General features: G+C 44.0%; 1 protein-coding gene across 1 annotated transcript in view; it reads left to right on the forward strand.

The window, feature by feature from the left end:
* CSMD1 (CUB and Sushi multiple domains 1) overlaps positions 1 to 18668 on the forward strand; it is a 2021046-nt gene that overhangs the window by 1605850 nt on the left and 396528 nt on the right. Inside the window, exons 13-15 of the mRNA XM_045997494.1 lie at positions 13669 to 13851; positions 15129 to 15455; positions 16474 to 16668. Coding sequence (XP_045853450.1) covers positions 13669 to 13851; positions 15129 to 15455; positions 16474 to 16668 — 705 coding nt within the window. The remainder of the gene's footprint in view (positions 1 to 13668; positions 13852 to 15128; positions 15456 to 16473; positions 16669 to 18668) is intronic.

The following is an 18668-nucleotide window of genomic DNA, read 5'->3' on the forward strand; positions in this document are numbered from 1 at the left end:
CTCCCCCTATTTTTGTAAAAAAACAATGCAGTTCTTCTTGGTCTTAGGGTGGCCCAGGTTTGTGTTCAGGGATTCCCCAGTGGTGTCTTACTACAGATAGTTGCTGGTGGGTCTTCTCGTCAAAGGGACTGGGCTTGGGGATGACCTACGTCCCCATCCTGATCATATCACTGCTGATCAGTGGACTGATCATTTTAAAAATCCAAGTAAATGCTTCTGTAGTGACTGAGACCTCAGCAACCTCGTGCATTTCCCGTGTCAGACAGAAGTTGTCTGACCTTGTCCCAAGTAGATTTGGTGGGATGATGCTTACCGATGGGAGCGGGACATGGTATGTTGTTAAAGACTAACCATGAAGCATCCGGTCACCAGAAGGCAGGGACTTTAGTTTACAGAATCCACGAGTTATCTACTGAACTTTTAAGAAACCGTTGTCTGCATGTGTGGCTACTGGTCAGCGTAATTTTGGGATTCAGCTGTATATTTGAGCACTTTTATGTGAAGAACCTCCCTGGGTGCTTCTGGTAGAGAAGAGAAAGAATCTGCTAAAACCATTGATGGCTTATTTATCTACTTGTGGAGACAGTTTACAGAAGTAAGAGAACAGCCAGGGAGGCGTGTTCTGCATTACTAGCTGTCTGCTGCATGGCCCTGCCTGGCTCGAGCCTGCCATGAACCTCATCAGAGAAGAGGGCCACAGATTTTGAAGAAATGTTGGCTTCTCTGGACGTTCTCCAGTATATCCCCATGACAACCCGCGGGGGGTTGTATAAAACAAGCTACGCAGGCGTGAGGACTGTGTTAGGATAATTGTACTTGGTCTTTCCTGCCTTCTTTCCAGCCCCTTTTGGAGTTCGGGCATCCAGCAAACACATCCTCATGTGCATGTTTAGAAATCTGCCCTGGTTCCCACTGCGTGCCCGAGACCTCCAGAGGTGCTCTCCCGCTCCTGCCCGCCCCGTAGTGCATCTTGTGTGAGTGACGCGTTCCCAGACTTACAAGGTGCTGACGTCCGCAGCACACCTGAGAGCACCTGGTTTCACAGTGTGTGAGCAGCCTCGGCGCCGGGGCCGGTCACTGCGACTACCTAGACCGGCTGCACTCGACCCAAATTCGTATTTGGCGGTGTAGTGTTTTATCCACACGATTATCATGAAAACATGACGATACGGTTCCAAATAAAATAGATGCCTTTTATAAGTTAAAAAGAAAAAGAGCAGTATTTTTATTTTCCATACTTGAGTATGTTTTCGTTTCTCTCAATCCAGGACAAGGGCTAACAGGGATTACATTTCATAAAGTTCCCCAGGGGTTACTAACACTCTTCTTATAAACATATTCATGAAATATCTCATTATTGTTTTCATTACAAAATTATTTTGTCTTTCTGCATAATAAAAGATATACTTTTTCTAACCCACCCACCCTATCCCGGATCCTAGGTCAGTTAGGAGCTGGAGAGTGTTTCCTGAGTGAGCAAGAGCATTCGGAGTGTGCTGAGCAGCAAGTACAGACTATAAAACCTTGTGTAAATATCGACTTCTGGGCCATTCTTTAAAAATAATTTTGAAGAGGGTCCCCCGGCTGGCTCCGTCAGTAGAGCGGGTGACTCTCGGTCCCAGGGTTGTAAGTCTGAGCCTCTTGCTCGGTGTAGAGATTACTTCAAAATAAAATCTTTAATTAAAAAAAAATACAGTTAACTAAACAAAATCATTCTGAAGAGCATCTGCTGTGCATTGGCCCTTTGAATCACTACTGGAGTTTTACTAGTCCCTATGATAGACCCTCCCAGAGCTTACAGGAGAGCACGGAAGAGAAATGAAATGCAGAGTCACAGTGGTGCAGTGGAGAAGAGAGATGTAGGCGGAGTCTGGGATGCGGGCTCTCCCAGCGTAAGTGCCGTTGGAAGGAGACTGTCACCGTGAATTGAACTGGAGACAGGAAGGGCAGGTGGGACACCATGTTTGCACCAGGTGAGGAAGGCTGAGAAGAGGTCCCATCAGTTACGGAAAGAACATGTAGCCTGGACGGTGGATTGCAAGGAGGGTCATGAGGAAAGATGACCCAGAGGTATTAGCGGTGTCTGGGTCATGCCTGGCTTCCTACATAAACAAGAAGAATTTGGATTAAGGATGGAGATGGCCAGAGGCATTTCAAACGAAGAGGGCCACCACCAGCTCTGAGGTGTAGAAACATTATTTTGGCTACAGCATGGAACGTGAAATGAAGAGTCAGAATGGGCAGCGGTGAGATCCTTCAAAGGGCAGCGGTGATGGCGGGGCACGGACAGGCATGGTCGATGATGCTTGGAATGCGTGGGAGTGCAGCTGACATCCCAGACGCAGCTTTGTGTGGGGTCTCCGGGGCCTGGGAGCTGGGCTGACGTTACCCATCAAGGGACAGTGTACGTTCTTCAAGGTGGTCCTAAAACAACGTTTTTAGTAAAATTTATTGATCATGGGAAAGCCACGACCTATGGTTCATATTTTTTGCTAAATTCTAAACTTAAGACTTCAGAATGTTCCAAAAATATAAAAACAGAAGGAACATTAACAATGATCCAATCCTATCACCTTTGTTTCTCAATAAGATTAAATAATATACTTAGGGTTTTAAAGCTGTCTCCTGGCTACAACTGAAATAAAGATTATCTTCACCAGTGAAGATAGCGTACTTGCACGTGGTTGTAGACTTTCCTTATTTCAAAGCTAAAGAACTCTTGCTGATCCCTTACACTGTTCTTCCGGATCTTTGAGAACCATAAAGTAATCTGGAAGCCTGCGGAAGGAAACATGTCCATCGCATCAGAGATCGTTGTAGTAAATAAATTGAATGTTTAGAGTGCCTTTATTGTAAATGTTTTCAGCACATGCTGCTCTTGATAAAAGCAGTAACAAAATTTTAATAATAGAGGTTTTACCAGAATTTCTTAAACCCCGAAGTGAATTCTTCACAATGCATGAAAAGAAGAGGGCACAATTCTAATTACCAATGGAAATTAGTATCTCTCTGCTCACTGTTCCTCTACGACCCTGACTGAGCAATAAGCTGAGGAAGTGTGAAGGAGCAGTTGGAGTGTCCGTCTCTGAGGGACTGGGCGTCAGCAGTCCCTGGAAGGACGGGATGCGCTGACAGTGGGACACGCAGGCAGTAGGAAGCGCAGGGCCGGTGGGGGGACGGATCTCTGCTTTTCTCTCCGGAGGAGATGGCATGTGCAAGATATCCAGGGCAGATAGTCAGGACATCTGGGTGGACCTCAGGAGACTCCCCAAGTGACAGGATAGGTTGAAGAACTGGAGAATTCAGAAAGAGAAAACATGCACGTGTGCCGTCCTCATCAGCGTGATGCTTTGTGACGCTGCCGTCATCAGCAAGCGCGGCAGCCTCCTGTGGCCATGGACCTCCTGACGCCGTGACAGACCCCGCTCCGGCAGGCTCCACGGGGAGACAGCGCGCATCTCTGCTGTCAGGATGGACTTGACCACGGGGTACAGTAACACTGTAAACTGTCCACCTCCGCTTTCCCGGGACTGATGGTCCTTGACCCTCAGGCTGAACATTGGTGAGTTGTAGACAACAGACCAAAACACAGGCGATTTTCACCCAACCTGATCCGGACCTCTTCCCATACCCTCCTGTGTCAAATGGCTGGTCCAGGAAATGCTCCCTGTCTTAAAAGCTGGGGAAGGAAGGATCAAGTATGGGTCCTACCGGAGCAGCAGGAAGCATTAGCTACAACAGCTTGCTGGCAACGAGTGCATTGGCCCCTATCCCGTGGTCCTGAGGAAGGACTTGTTTTCAGCAGACGTTTCCAGAAGCTCCGTTGCCTTCTCCTTGTGCTCACTACTCCTGCTTCCCATCCAGCTCCAACAAGACCCAACCCACGAAGACCCCAGGCTTCTGTCCTTCCATTCTTGTTCTCATATAGTCAGAAAGTTGATGGACTAAGCACAAACCAGTGCCCCAAGAATTGTATACCACCAACATCAGAGAATAATTTTCCTTTTGGGCTTCATAAAAATAATTTTTCGCTGAAATATAAACAGTACTCTCAGGAGTATTTTTAGGAAGTATTTATGAACAGGAAGGAAGCTACAGTCGCAGCTTCTCCCTTTTGACAATTCTCAGGATCTGCTGGTGGCATAATTCTGAAGACAAAAGTTAGCTGGAAAAACTTGGCCAGAGACCGACCGTAAAAGCAACCTGATCCCAACCAAGCGAAAGGCTCATGACTTCTACAATCAGTTGACATCATGGGCATCACAAATCTATAAATATTGTCTCTTTTATTCATGCCCTTATATTAGCTTGCCTGGGCTGCCACGACAGAGTGCCACTCGTCCAGGAGCTTACATTCATTCCCTGAGAGTCCCGGACGCTGCAAGTCCAAGACCGAAGTGCCGGCAGGTTTGATTTCTCCGGAGACCTCTCTCCCTGGCTTGCAGATAGCAGTTTTCTGCCTGTGTCTTCCCACGGCTTTGTCTCTCGTGTGTGCCTGCCCCTACTCTCCCTTACATGCTCTCCCTTAATTGCTCTTCTTAGAAGGACACCAGTCCTATTGAATGAAAGCCCTACCGTGATGACCTCGTTTCACCTTCCTTCCAAACCCGACCTCCAAATACAGTCACATTCAGGATCAGGGCTTCCACATGAATTATGGGGGGGGGGGGGAGGGTAAGAGGTAGGGGTCATAATGCGTTCTATAATGACTCTCAATAATTATTGATAAGCATTTAATTCGGTGTTGTGTTCCCAGACAATTACTTGCTGTGCAGATATCCTGTGTCGCCAACTCAGGCCAGAGCCATATGCTCGGATAAAATGACATTATCTTATAAGATGAAACGTCTAACAAGGACACATGCCTGGACAGATGATATGCCAACTCTGAAGAGATGACCTAATGAAATACCCGTGGGCCATGCCAAGATTCTTAGGAGAAGCAATTTTGGGTCTGCTCTCATGCATGGATGATTGGATAATCAAGTGCCCAAATGTTGTGCCTAATTGTAGAGCAAAGTTGAAAAAAAAATTGGCCTGGAATATGTTTAAATTATTCATAGCTAAATGCCCATTTCAATCACAAAATAATCTTTGTAAGCTAAGCCCAAGTTATTTATCTCAGTAGATGTAATAAACACCGGGTGTTCATCTTTGGTATTCTATAGGAAGTACTATTTGGCCGTATTTAGTGCAGGAGGTAACCATCCCATATCTATCTTAGTAAAGCAGATATAGGGCATTTATCTCTAACAAGTGTGACTTCCTGTCTCTGAGAAAAACAGGCTGGGAAACACACTTGGAAGAATTAGTGAGTTTATATTCTAGGGCTGCCAACTCTAAGCGTGTGGAATGCTATGAAAAATGGTGCCTTTCATTGGTACAGCTAATCTCCTTAGGAAAAAGTTGATAACAGGGCAGGTAATTTATTAAGCCTATTCCCTAGTTTCTAAAATTAAAATTGCTTTTTTCCCCCTTGAATATGCACCTCTTTCTCTTCTTTATGGCCAGCCATCCAAATGTGCTTTCAAGCCCATGAAATTACAAATCAATGGGAAGTTAGCCGGTTAAAATGTACCTGTAAATTGCCATCTACTCCAACAAAAGCCTTGGATCTCCTTGATTTCTATGGCAGATTGAAGAAAGAATCAGGAAGGACCCAAGTGATTTTGATTCATTATATCCTATTGCATTTTCTTTTACCTAATTTGTCATTTTTCTACCTATGTGACAATTATTTTAAACATACTCACATTTACTTTCTTTTAGAGTCCACTCCTTTTTTGTATCATTATGTTAGTCACCGCACAGTACATCATTAGTATTTAAAGTAGTGTTCCATGATTCATTGTTTGCATATAAGACCCAGTGCTCCAAAATGGGCAAGGCAAGAAATAACAAATGTTGTGGAGGTTGTGGAGAAAGGGGAACCCTCTTACACTGTTGGTGGGAATGCAAGGTGGTGCAGCCACTCTGGAAGACAGTGTGGAAGTTCCTTAAAAAGTTAAAAATAGAGAATCCCTATGACCCTGCAATTGCACTACTGGGTATTTAACCCAAAGATACAGATGTAATGAAAAGAAGGGGCACCTGCACCCCAATGTTCATAGCAGCAATGTCCACAACAGCCAAACTGTGGAAGGAGCTGAGATGTCCTTCAACAGATGAATGGATAAAGAAGATATGGTCCATGTACAGAATGGAATATTACTCAGCCATCAGAAAGGATGAATACCCAACCTTTGTAGCAACATGGACGGGACTGGAAGAGATTATGCTGAGTGAAATAACTCAAGCAGAGAAAGTCCATTATCTTGTGGTTTTACTTTTTCTTTTATTTGCCTTAATTATTATCTCCCCAAGTACTCCCAAAATAATTTTTAAAACTTATTTCTTTTTCCTGAAAACTAAACACAAGCTAACAAAATATTTAAACACTGCCCTGGTGAAAAGTACCAAACATATTAAAAATGGCTTGATGTTTGCGAGGTGATTTTTTTTTCCCATTGAGATGATAATTTTTGTAGGAATTAATTTCAGGTTTTAGTTTTGCTAACATTTTGTGGAAGATATTGTGGATTGTTTGCGCAAGTACCATTTATTAAAAGAAATGAAATTATTTTCCCCTGTTTTCCTTCACGGTGGAGTCTCCTATCACATTTCCTGGCTCTTTCAGATAAGAATGGACAGGTGACCTGCCAGACACAGAGGAATGAGTAGAAATCATTAGACATGACCTTGGTTTTGGTTTTTGTTTGTTTGTTTGTTTTTCTTGTTTTTGGTTTGGTTTTTGTCTTTAAAAGAGAAAACCTGCCCTTGTGGGAAACCTTGACTCTCCGCTTCCTCCTGCCTTGAGACCCAGCAGCCACTTTGTACCCTAAAAATGTCAGCCAGCATGTCTGGGGGTGGCAAGTGGCAAGGGAGTGTGTGGGTCAACCCATCTGCATCTCTGCACTTCCAACCTCTGGGCACATGAGGAAAATAAAATATCTCATTAATTTCGGTCAGCGTCCATTGACCCTCTTTGTTCCTAGCAGCCAAAGGCAGTCCTCATCAAACGAAATTCATGATACTTGGTGGCACTTTGACTCTGACCTATGAAAAAGAGAATATTTTGGCTGGCAAGATGACTTAGCTGTTTTTGTGTGTGGGTAGAATTTATGGATAGATTTATTGCACACGTTGGATCATTTCCATGTGATTTTTTTAAAATAGACAAATAAAATAAGCCCACTTTGGTGTTTCTCCTTATGCATAAATCTTTGCTTTAGTGCAGCCTAAGGACCATTATCGGGAAAGGACTCCAATTCCCCCTTTGACAGCACGCAGGCTATGTGCTTATTTATGAAATATGTATTAGCAGAGGTTAGTCTAACTCAGTCTTTTTTTTTTTTTTTTGGACTTTCTGTATCTGCGTTCTGATGCTGACGTGCGCTAGGTGCTGCTTGAGAGGGGAAGGGTAAGATTCTGGCTGCCTACTGTCCCCCTCTCTGCCGTTCCCTGAAATGGTCCCCCACGAGGAATCCTGTATTTCCTCCTGGAAACTGCAGCATCTCATCCTTTTCCCCCGAGTAGGGAACGCCTCCTGTCCTGCTGGGCAGCTGCTCTGCTTCCCCAGGCAGGACCTTCACTCGGCAGCTAAAGGCTTCCCTGGGAAACACTAGGACTTGTGACTGGGAGGGGTCTCTGTGACGCTGACCTGTAGGCAAGTCTGGGAACCACAGACTGTAGACAATCAGAATGCAGAGGCCAAAGCAAAAGAGGGGCCCATTCAAAACTTTGCTAGAATTAAGAATGCCTCCCTCCTTTAAAATTCAATAGTTCATGTGTCAAGCTCAAAGCTCAACTAGGACAGTCAACTTTCCTAGTTACAAGAAAAAATAGTTCCGAGCATCATTATAATTCTCAAATCCTGCCTTCTGTGGTGATAATATATAGGTAGTGCTGTAAGGAGCAGCCTTGCCCGAAGTTCTAAAGATAAGGGCTTTTTCTTTTCTTTCGGACTTGTTTCATTTTGAAACCAGGGGCCAATAATGCTGAGCGCTGGGTAAGATGGTGGAAATTAACATTGCAACGTGGAATGTGTCCTGAGGAACATCTCATTATGGCCGAAGGGAGGGTGGCGGTCACTGAGTCTGGCTGTCCCTGAGTTCAGCAGCTCCCCTGCGTTCTGCTCTTGGCCGAGTTGCTCTGGACCCAGCAGTGTGATCATCACTGCTCCGGCTCCAACACGACCTTTCTTTTGCATGACCCACAAGGTAAACATGCGGGGCTGACCACAAAACATGTAAAGATTCAGAGTACAGTTTCCTTCTGGCTGCTTATTTTTATTTTAAAGACATTTGATGCACAGTATTAACTTCAGAATGTCTTCAAAATGACAGATGTCTCACCAAGACTGCTGTGGTGTCCACCCGTCAGTCTGCTCAAAGTACTAGATTGGAGACCTTTTGAAGATAATTCATTATTCTTGGTCCTGTTACCTTGTAGGACAAATAATTTTGGAAGAGTATCAAAGAGAATAAGGGATCCAAGTTTCCGTGAACATGGAATGAAAGATCTGTGACTTGAACCTGATTTCTCTGGGCAGCTCCCTTTCCTGTAACACATGTTGCCCACCAAGTATATACACATAGGTGGATAGAGGTTAAAATCTTCATGATAATTTGAGATTAGCATTCTTGGCAATTTCACAATAGACTGAGAAACAATTACTCATCTTGTGTGGTTTCTATAGCTCTTACAGCATCATTATAATACAGGGCAATGAAAGAACAGTATCCTAGCCAAGGTCTAGAAGTTTGCATTGCCTGATCCTTGACCCCCTCATTGTTTTTCTGTTTTGCTTATCTCCCCCTTTATCACCAGACTGTAATCACACTTTGTTTCTAGCTGTTGGTCAGCCCTGCCACATGGATTCGTCACTCATCCCCTTGTTTTAGATCTGCTCACTCGATGTGCAGCATTCTGCTTTCTTATACTCCTGGGCATGCCCTCCCTTCTCATCTCGGCTCAAATGTGAATTTCAGAGACCATCCCTGGATGTTTCACCTGAAACAGAGAACCCTTCCCCTCTGCATTCCCTCTTACCCTGCTTTCTCTTTCTTCAGTGAATTTATCACTATCTGATATATTTTGTATTATTGGTTTATTTTCTGCCGACTGTCCTGAGCTACAGACTTCAGAAGACCAGTGACTAGGTCTGTTCTTTTCCTTCTTAGACCGTACAGTGAGAACAGTTGATGTACTGTGCTCAAAAATATTAGTCACAGACTGAAAAATTGGGCAAAGGCTAGTAACTGTTTGTGGGGAAAAAAAATCAGCAGCTTGTTTTATAGCTGCAAACTGTGTACATAAGCCGGGTCAGACATTTCAGAACAAAGCCATACCCCCCATCCACTTTGTTTCAGACACTATTTTTAGTACTAGCAAAGACAAAGAAAGATATGGATGCGTCATCACTCTGGAAAAATTTACAGTGCCATGGGGTAGGGAGACAGGTTCACAACTAAAATCAGTCCTGACCGGATTCCTTCTGAAACCTCTACAAAAAAGCTACCTGTCATTTCTGGAACAGGAAGCAAAATCTGGGCCATGGGAATTGGAAGGGGCTTTAGTGCAGAGGGTGTCATGACAGAAAGGGTGGGGTCGTCGATGGGGGGAGGGGCCAGAATGGAAGAAAGCTGAGAGCATGAGAGATCCTGGACTATTGAGCGGCCTTTGGCTTGAGTACAAGAACCCTTCATGAAGTGGGAGAAATTTAGGTTGAGGACACGCAAAGTATTTGGAAACACATGCTGTTGTGTGCTGCATGGTCCTTTATGACATGCAGGCACCTAACAGGTCTGCCTACAGGTGCGCTCTTGTGGGGTGTGGAAGAAGACAGGACATCCCCTAGAACGCTGAGGAGAACATTCAGAAGTGAGGGCCAAAACACTGAGGCCCCAACATGTCAGAAAGTTGTATGGATAGCGTTTGATAAGGGACACAAAGCCAAGACAGTTAGGCGGCAAAGGAACCCAGGGGAACTTAGTTCTGACTGAAACATGTGTTCGTGTATCTGGGCTTCTGCTGCCTTGTGCCGGGGTCAGGACAGGCCAAAGACGGTAGGAGAGGAATAATCAGCCAGGTCTGCGTTAGCTCCGCACCACACCTCAGGTGAGTGTTGGAGAGCAGCCGTGGTTTCATGGCTCAGGAGGCTTGCACTGAATTGAACACGGTTGCCTTTTGTAGATCAAAACTTGCCAGATAACTCACAAGATCACATCATTCCTCTTACTCTTTCTCGTGATCTTTCTCAGAAATTTACCTTCCGGTTTTCTATGTTAATCTGGTTACACCCCTCTCTTTTCCAGTATCTAGTCCAAAGTGATATCCCATTTATGCAAACATTTTATTCTCTCCAGAAAGACCACACGAGCATGCCTGAAATTCACCTGACCATGCTGCCTGGTCAGTCTCGCTATTTGCTCTCCATCATCTAATTCTGATAGGCCGCTGAAAACAAAAATGCTCAGTATGTCAAAAGAGCACAATGTGGATCTAATTACTCGTTTATCATGTAAACATTTACAGGCATAATATATCTAATAAAAATAAAATGTATTAGAGATGAATGGTAAATATGCAATATCAATGTACTTACTACAAATGTTTTAGATCCATTTTTTGTCATTCAAAAATAAACAGTTCATAAAATTCAGGAGAATCAATTACTATGATAATTGATAATGAAATAATGTTATTTAGTACTTTTAAAGGTCATTGTCAATGAAAAAGAAAAGCGTATCAACAGGAACATTACGGAGCCCTCAGTACACTGTTAAACGGCTCTTCCTGCTGAGTGGACAGCACTAGATGGGCAGGGAGGATATAATCACAACTGAGTGTTTTCTTCAGGCCCTAATAATCAAATCCCGTTTCTAGATTGATAATTTGGAAGAGATATTTTGACCAACTTTTTTTTTTCCCTGTCTCTAGGGGCTTCGATCTTTCAATTAATAGCAAACTCTAGTATTTATTTAAAAAAAAAAAAAAAGAATCTCAAAGTCATCTCTGAGTCATCATCTCAGACATTCAGTTGATAGCAAAATTGGATGATTCCTATGGCTGAAGGCTGAGACCTGCTTGCACACACACGTGCTGATACCAGACCCCGAGTTGCCGGATTGCCGGTCATAGCCGATGCAGAGCACCAAATGCTAGTGTGTTGGACGCAGAGCAGGTTGTGCTCCAGGCCAGCGGTGCCCTTGCATCTGGACGCGTGGGCATCAGCATCATTGGTGAAACAGCATTCTCGTGGCTCTCAGCACGAGGGGCAGATCTGTCAGCATCCACTTCCACATTGTGGGTCAAACGACAGACCTTTCATGTCTGAGCACTCTGTAGTCAGGAGTTCTCAGACTCAGTTAAGGTAGAAAATAAGATCACTCCTCATGCCATAGTTTATTTCCTTGTAAGAAGACATTATGAATTTTAGCATCATGGAGGCAGAACAAACTTGTAGAAGTCTAAGGCTTACTAACAATCATAGTAACGGCTAATATTCTGAGCCCTGTATGTGGGGTTCTGTACATGAATTACTTAAGTCCCTCAGCTGTCCTTGGAGGTAGGAAGTGGTCACTGAGGATGTATAAATGAGACTTGGAAGGACTAAATTGCTCATGGTGGCCAGATGAAGGCCAGGAGGCTCAACACCAAGTCTAGCGCCCTGACTCCTGACCTCAGGGCTGTGTCCATTGCAGAAATGTGGAGTGTCCGGCCCCCTACCCAACTGGGAGGCCGTGCCACATGCAACTTCTTTTCTGTTAGAAACCATTGATATGAATTGCCTTTTATAAGTGGGGACAACATAAAACTTGGTTCAAGGCATCCCAAGTATTAAATTCAAGTAAATCCACTTCTAGATCTGCTCAAGCAAAGACCATCAACCTGAACTCCAAGGTCTATCCTTAAGTAAACATGTTCTCTGGTGCGTTCTTATCTTGTGTTACATGCAGGAACACTTTGGTCTTCTGGAATGATTAGCGTAAGGGTCACCTTCTTTATTTGATAGCTTGTCAGGTTAGCAGAGGGCACTGAACCTGTTACCCAACACCTGGTTTTGTTTCTTTTGCTATCTGCCCAAGAAAGCAGATGTGACGATACCCGTCTATTGAAAGTCTTGACGCCATTGTGATATTACTGGTTGATTTCACTTCTCTGGTACTGCTGAACACTCAGAAGAAAAGTTTCTCCTCTCAAGTAGAATCAACCACCGGTCCTTTTCTGGGCATGTGACTGTTCCCCACATTATCAAAAAAGTCAGCCCTGAGCCATTCTACAAACATCCTCAAAATTGTGAATTTGATCAGCAAGTGGTTAGACGGCTACTGAAACCTAAATGCGAAATTGTGCTCGGTCACTACGAAATAATAGAGTAAGACCATGAAGAATGTCAGCAGGTTGACCAAGGGTGCGTCTTCGGTGTGTGCATGGAAGCCATGCGAGAGGAAGTCCCTCGCTTCCTCTCCAACTGTGAGCTCCAACCACACTGGGCTGGTTTCTCTGGAGAAGGGGCGGATTTCAGATTTCCTTCTGGGCTGAGTTATACTTTCTGTTTCCTCCCTCATCCATTATTCTGTAATCCTCTGAACGTCTTCATTTTGCTTCAAACCACCTATGGTGACCAGAAATCATACACATTTAAAGAATTTTATTGTTCCCTTCATACAATGTGAGCACCACGAGTGGGAGAATTGTGTCTTGTTTGTTCAGTAACCTCATTATGTAGAACACAGTCTGACACATAGCTGGCCCTCAAAACGTATTTTTTTTTAAGATTTTATTTATTTATTTGACAGACAGAGATCACAAGTAGGCAGAGAGGCAGGCAGAGAGAGAGGAGGAAGCAAGCTCCCTGCAGAGCAGAGAGCCTGATGAGGGGCTCGATCCCAGGACCCTGAGATCATGACCTGAGCCGAAGGCAGAGGCTTTAACCCACTGAGCCACCCAGGTGCCCCTCAAAACGTATTTTTTATATGAATCCACAAGAAGCATTTCATTTAATACGTTCTGTGTGGTTAGCATTGAAGACAGAGCAAATGTTGAAATATATGGATGGTTTTGGTGCATTTGTGTCCATCCTGTTTTAAGGCAAAGGGGCTTGACTCAGCATAGTTTCTTCGTGGCTGAAGACCATTAATATATCCATTTTGTTTCATAAATGGGTTTTAAGATTAAGGGAAAGAATATTCAAATGGATTTATTGATTTAAATATGCAGTAGTAAATGAACAATCTTCTTTGCATTCTTTACATTTAAACACAGATCGATTCAAGCACACTTGGTTTTTACATTTCCGTTGCAATAATCCTGGACAGCAGGTAGGAAGCGCCTGGGCCAGGAACACGTGCCTATAAATCCCAGCATTCCTGTTGGCAGCACATCTGCGTGGCCATTCGTCTCCCTTAAAAGTCAATAAATTAAGTACCTTTCTCTCAAGTTAAATCACGTTTTTTCCCCAGGGTTTTGTAATTAAATATTGGATGACAGGAACATCCTTTTGAAACTTTTAACCAAAGCTGTGTCTCAACCAGCAAAAAGTAACTTGTTCACTTTCTCAATTGTTTAAAAAAAATCGTCCACTGTCTATTTTTTTCACAGTTCATTCTTCTTTCACATTTTCAGAAATTGAAAAGGGAGGCTGTGGGGACCCTGGGGTTCCTGCCTACGGGAAGCGGACTGGCAACAGCTTCCTCCACGGGGACACGCTGACGTTCGAGTGCCAGGCGGCCTTCGAGCTGGTGGGAGAGCGCGTGATCACGTGCCAGCAGAACAACCAGTGGTCTGGCAACAAGCCCAGCTGTGTGTGTGAGTACCGGGCTGGCCGGGGCTGCTCTGTCCTGCCACTGCCAGGCAGGGGGAGAGGGAGGGAAAGGGGCAGGTGCACCTCGGCAGGGAAGCATTCAGAACCTGGGGCAGGTGCACCTCGGCAGGGAAGCATTCAGAACCTCTGGGGAGCGCTTTGTTGACCAAACAAAGCGTGGGTGTTCTCGAACACCAGCTCTCCTGCTTCACTCACGCAGGTGAAGCTAATCCATGCTATGGCTCCACCTCCTGTATAACTTGTAGCTGAGATCTCTCTGCCAGCAAGAATAGACCACGCACAGAGGAGCCTTGCCTCCTTCTAGAGCTTCTGAAGCGGGAGGGTCCGAGATACCCACAGGCAATGGACCTGATAGCTTCGATAATGTCTAACACAGGAACACCAGCTGTGAGTGTGGGTGACATCAGCTTACGGCACCCAGAACTGCCCACTTCCTCCTAAGTACAGGGTTTTAACAAATAGAAACAAAGAACTTCATGGTGATTTAAAAGCGAGATTTTTTTTTTTTTTGTAACTGAATGTAGCATGTAACTAATGTAGCATTTTTTGTGACTCAGTGTAACATGTCACCTGAAAGACAAATAGGGACTTGTGTGGATTGAAAAGCAGAGCCACACCCTAGAAATAATCCAACAGGTGTCCTCTCAACATATGTGTGTACACGTGTGTCAACTGATTTTAAGTACATGCTCTTAAAAGGTAAATGTTCCAAGAGATTTTTATATTGTCCACCCAGTATATGGTCTGATTTGTTTTTGTTTTTGTTTTTTTTATTGTTACCCGATAACTTATAATACATAAATAACTTGAAAAAGTGCATTTTAAAGGCAAACATAAAATATAAAGAGAAAAGGTATCCAAGAAGACTAAACAGAACCAATATTATTTCTGGAAATTGCCCCTGTGACACAGACATGACTTTTCATATTAATGTTTGCTCTTCCGAAGACAGAAAGTTGTAACTAGAAATTCTGATATTTGCTCCAGGTTTCTATGACCTCGGCTCAGATCATTTCGGAGTCAAGCTTATACTCGATTACATGTGGGCTCTGGTTGTGGTGTGTACCGTGAGATATTCTGTTTACAGTTTAGGGAGAGAAGGGGTGTTATGGTATAGAATTACTGATGCAAAAAACGGTTGGACGGTCCTAGCTCTGCACGTGTGGGTTGCCTTCGGAGGAGGCTGTCGTCAGTCAGATTCATGTGGCCGGTTGTTGGGCTGTGTGCAAAATTGTTTGAAAACGTGTCTGTGTCTTCACAGTTTCCTGCTTCTTCAACTTCACCGCATCATCCGGAATTATTCTCTCACCCAATTACCCCGAGGAATACGGCAACAACATGAACTGTGTCTGGCTGATCATTTCCGAACCAGGAAGCAGAATCCACCTCATCTTTAACGATTTTGACGTGGAACCCCAGTTTGATTTCCTCGCGATCAAAGATGACGGCATTTCTGATATCACCGTCCTGGGCACCTTCTCGGGCCACGAGGTCCCCTCACAGCTGGCCAGCAGCGGGCACATAATCCGCTTGGAATTCCAGTCTGACCACTCCACGACCGGCAGGGGGTTCAACATCACCTACACCAGTAAGCAAGCCTCCCCTGCACCACCCTTTATTGAAACGACTGTGGCATGTGGGGTCCAGGCTGACACTTTGTAAGGTAATGGGAGTAACACAATTAGACAGCGCCGTCCCGTCAACTAAGGGCATCACTCCCTCTAGGCTGGTGTCTCTATCAGCCTTATAGTAGGGTTAGTGCTCATGTTCCTTTTATCTTTCTCTTGTTTTCCTTCCTTCCTTCCTTCCTTCCTCCCTCCCTCCCTTCCTTCCTCTCCCTCCTTCCATACCTGTTTCCATCCATCCATCCATCCACACATCCTCCATTCAAAGAAAGAGTGTAGTAAAAAGGATTGAGGCATTTGGGGTCTGGAGCCATGGATCAGAACACCAGCACTTGTATATACTTAGTGAATTTTGGTAAGATGGCACTTTTCTTTGACTCAGGGTCCTCATTTGCAAACCAGATTGTATCTAAGAACATCTACTTCGGTGCATTGTTAAGGGAGTATAGTGTAATAATATTAAAGATGAGTTATAAATCATAATTTGCTGGTTGCCAACTTCTCTTAGACACTGTGCTTAGGTTTTCCAGGAATTATTTCATTTACTATTGCAGTAACACTGCGATATAGGCTCTGCATTCCTCATCTGTAAATTAGAATATCTAACCAGATCGTCAGAATGTCTGCCGAAGGGCAGAAAAAAACCATAAGAGCCAGGTTCTAACCCAGATGTGTCTGAATCAAAATCCCTTCCAGCCCCTGCCATATTTCTGTTTTTTCTTAATACATGTGAAAAGTGCTTTCAAACTGTGAAATGCAGTGTGAACGATAGTTTTGCATATCTGTGTACCATCTTTTCTTTCTCTTTCCCTCTGTCTTACTAGGTATCAGTATCTTATTTGTTTAATGCAATTATCAGTCTATAAATGTAGAACTGAAGTTTGGAACAATAGGTGGCTTTATTAGTAGCTTTGTTTCTTTCTTTTCTGACTACACAGACTTAATATTCAAGTATTTCTATTCATTTGTTTTTCCTTTTAGCATTTGGTCAGAATGAGTGTCATGACCCTGGCATTCCCGTAAACGGACGGCGTTTTGGTGACAGATTTCTGCTGGGAAGCTCGGTTTCCTTCCACTGTGACGATGGCTTTGTCAAAACACAGGGGTCGGAGTCCATCACCTGCATCCTGCAGGATGGGAATGTCGTCTGGAGCTCCACGGTGCCTCGCTGCGAAGGTGAGCATCTCCTCTCGTTAGCCAGTTACCTCCTGTGCAAGGGCGCATCGGACTTAACAAACAAAGGGACCAGCAACCGTGTTGGTTTCCTAGGGCTGCTGTCACAAAGCACACAGACCGGAGGCTTAAACAGTAGAAACTGAGTGTCTCACAGTCCTGGAAGCTGGACATCCAAGGGCAAGGTGTCCGCAGGGCTGGTGCCCACGGAGCTGCGAGGGAGGATCTGTTCTGGTTCTCCGCCAGCTTCGGGGGGTTTGCTCGCGTCTCTGGAGTGGCGTGGCTGGCAGAAGCATCATCTCAGTTTTCTCCGTGTGAGCGCGCCTCTGTTTCCAGATGTCCCCTCTTTCTAATGGCACTAGTCGCATGAGATCAGAGCCATGCTAATAACTCACCTTAACCAAGCCCATCTAAAAAGACCCTCCGTCCGAACAAGGTCACATCTTCAGGTGCTGGAATGAAAAATCCAAAATACACATTTTGGAAAGACATAATTCAGCCTCTAACAAAGGCACAGTGTTTAGTAGCTATGTTGTTTTATCGCCCTTAAGGTCCCTGATGTAAATACTGCCTAACTAATGTTCTGCCTGACACTTCTACTCTGGTTCACTGTGTAAGAAAGCCAGGGGGTGCGTGCAGACTAAGGAGCATCTCAGCTCTGATGTTTACTGAGACGAAAATTAGTGACTTAGAATATATACTCACACCCTATCAAAACGGCCCGTACATGTTGAGCTAAGAAAAGCTTTATAAAAAACTTACCTCCAATAAATATCAAGAAATACATTTTAAGTAGACTTTTTTAAGATCAGTTTTTTGGTTCACAGCAAATTTAAATGGAAGGTACAGAGATTTCCCTCATGCCCCTCCCCCAGAAGCTCAGTCTCCCCCACTAGCAATAGCCCCACCAGACGGCTCATTAGTTACAAGTGACGAACCCAAGGGGACATGTCATTATCACCCAGAGTCCATAGTTCCATTTTAGGTCATTCTTGGTGTTGTACATGCTGTGGGTTTGGACAAATGTCTGATGACATGTGTCCATCGTTAGAGCATCTCGCAGAGCAGTCTCACCGCCCTAACGTCCTGCGCTCAACCTGTTCACTCTCCCACGGCATCCAGCCCTGCCCCCGCCGATCTCTTCGCTGCTTCTGTCGCTTTGCCGTTGCTGGAATGTCGCACGGTTACAGCCTATAGTCTGCAGTCTTTTCACATGGGCAGAAATTACTGATTGAATGCAAGGCCAAAGTACCATTTTTGTCTGTCAGATGGGCAAATATTTGAACACCTTAATAAGAGGTATTATTGGTAAGGTTGAGGAATAACTGACATTTTCTGGCCATGCTGTTGAAGGTATAAAATTATGGCATCATAGTGTAAATTCATATTAAGGGTTTTAAATTGTTTCTTACTTCTCGAGCTATAAATTGTTTTTCTAGTTCTAAGGATATATTCAACAACTCTGAAAAGATAATTTTTTCCCTCAAGAATGCTTTCTGCAGTATTAAAAATAAAAACCAAAGATGCAAACAATTTAATTTTAAACAACAAAGAATAAGCTAGATAAATCATCACAAACCTCAAACAAATATTGTAACATCAAAGATGTTCATCATATATTATCATGTGAAAAACCAGGTGATATGACCACTTGTGTTCCAATAAGCCATTTTAAACATATATTTAAGTATCTCATGATGATAATAATTTTTAAAAGCCTGAAAAGAAAATATACACCAAAATGTTAGTCACAGTGATGGGTGATTTTTTCCGCACTGTTTATTTATCTTTTTTATTTTCTCAATTGTCTTTGGCCAGTAGGTGCTCATTTTAGAATAAGTAAATTCAACAGAAATAATGTGTCAAATATAAGCTGGAGTTGAAGGTTATTTCCTCTCTAGAGTGAACGACCTACCATTGCCGGGGGGCAGTCGAGGCAGGACCTGAATCTAAATGCGGAAGGATGAACTCCTTGCCGTGTAGTGGGAGGGGCTCCAGCCTCA

This window comes from Meles meles, chromosome 2 (genome assembly GCF_922984935.1).
Source record: "Meles meles chromosome 2, mMelMel3.1 paternal haplotype, whole genome shotgun sequence".
Lineage (NCBI taxonomy): Eukaryota > Metazoa > Chordata > Mammalia > Carnivora > Mustelidae > Meles > Meles meles.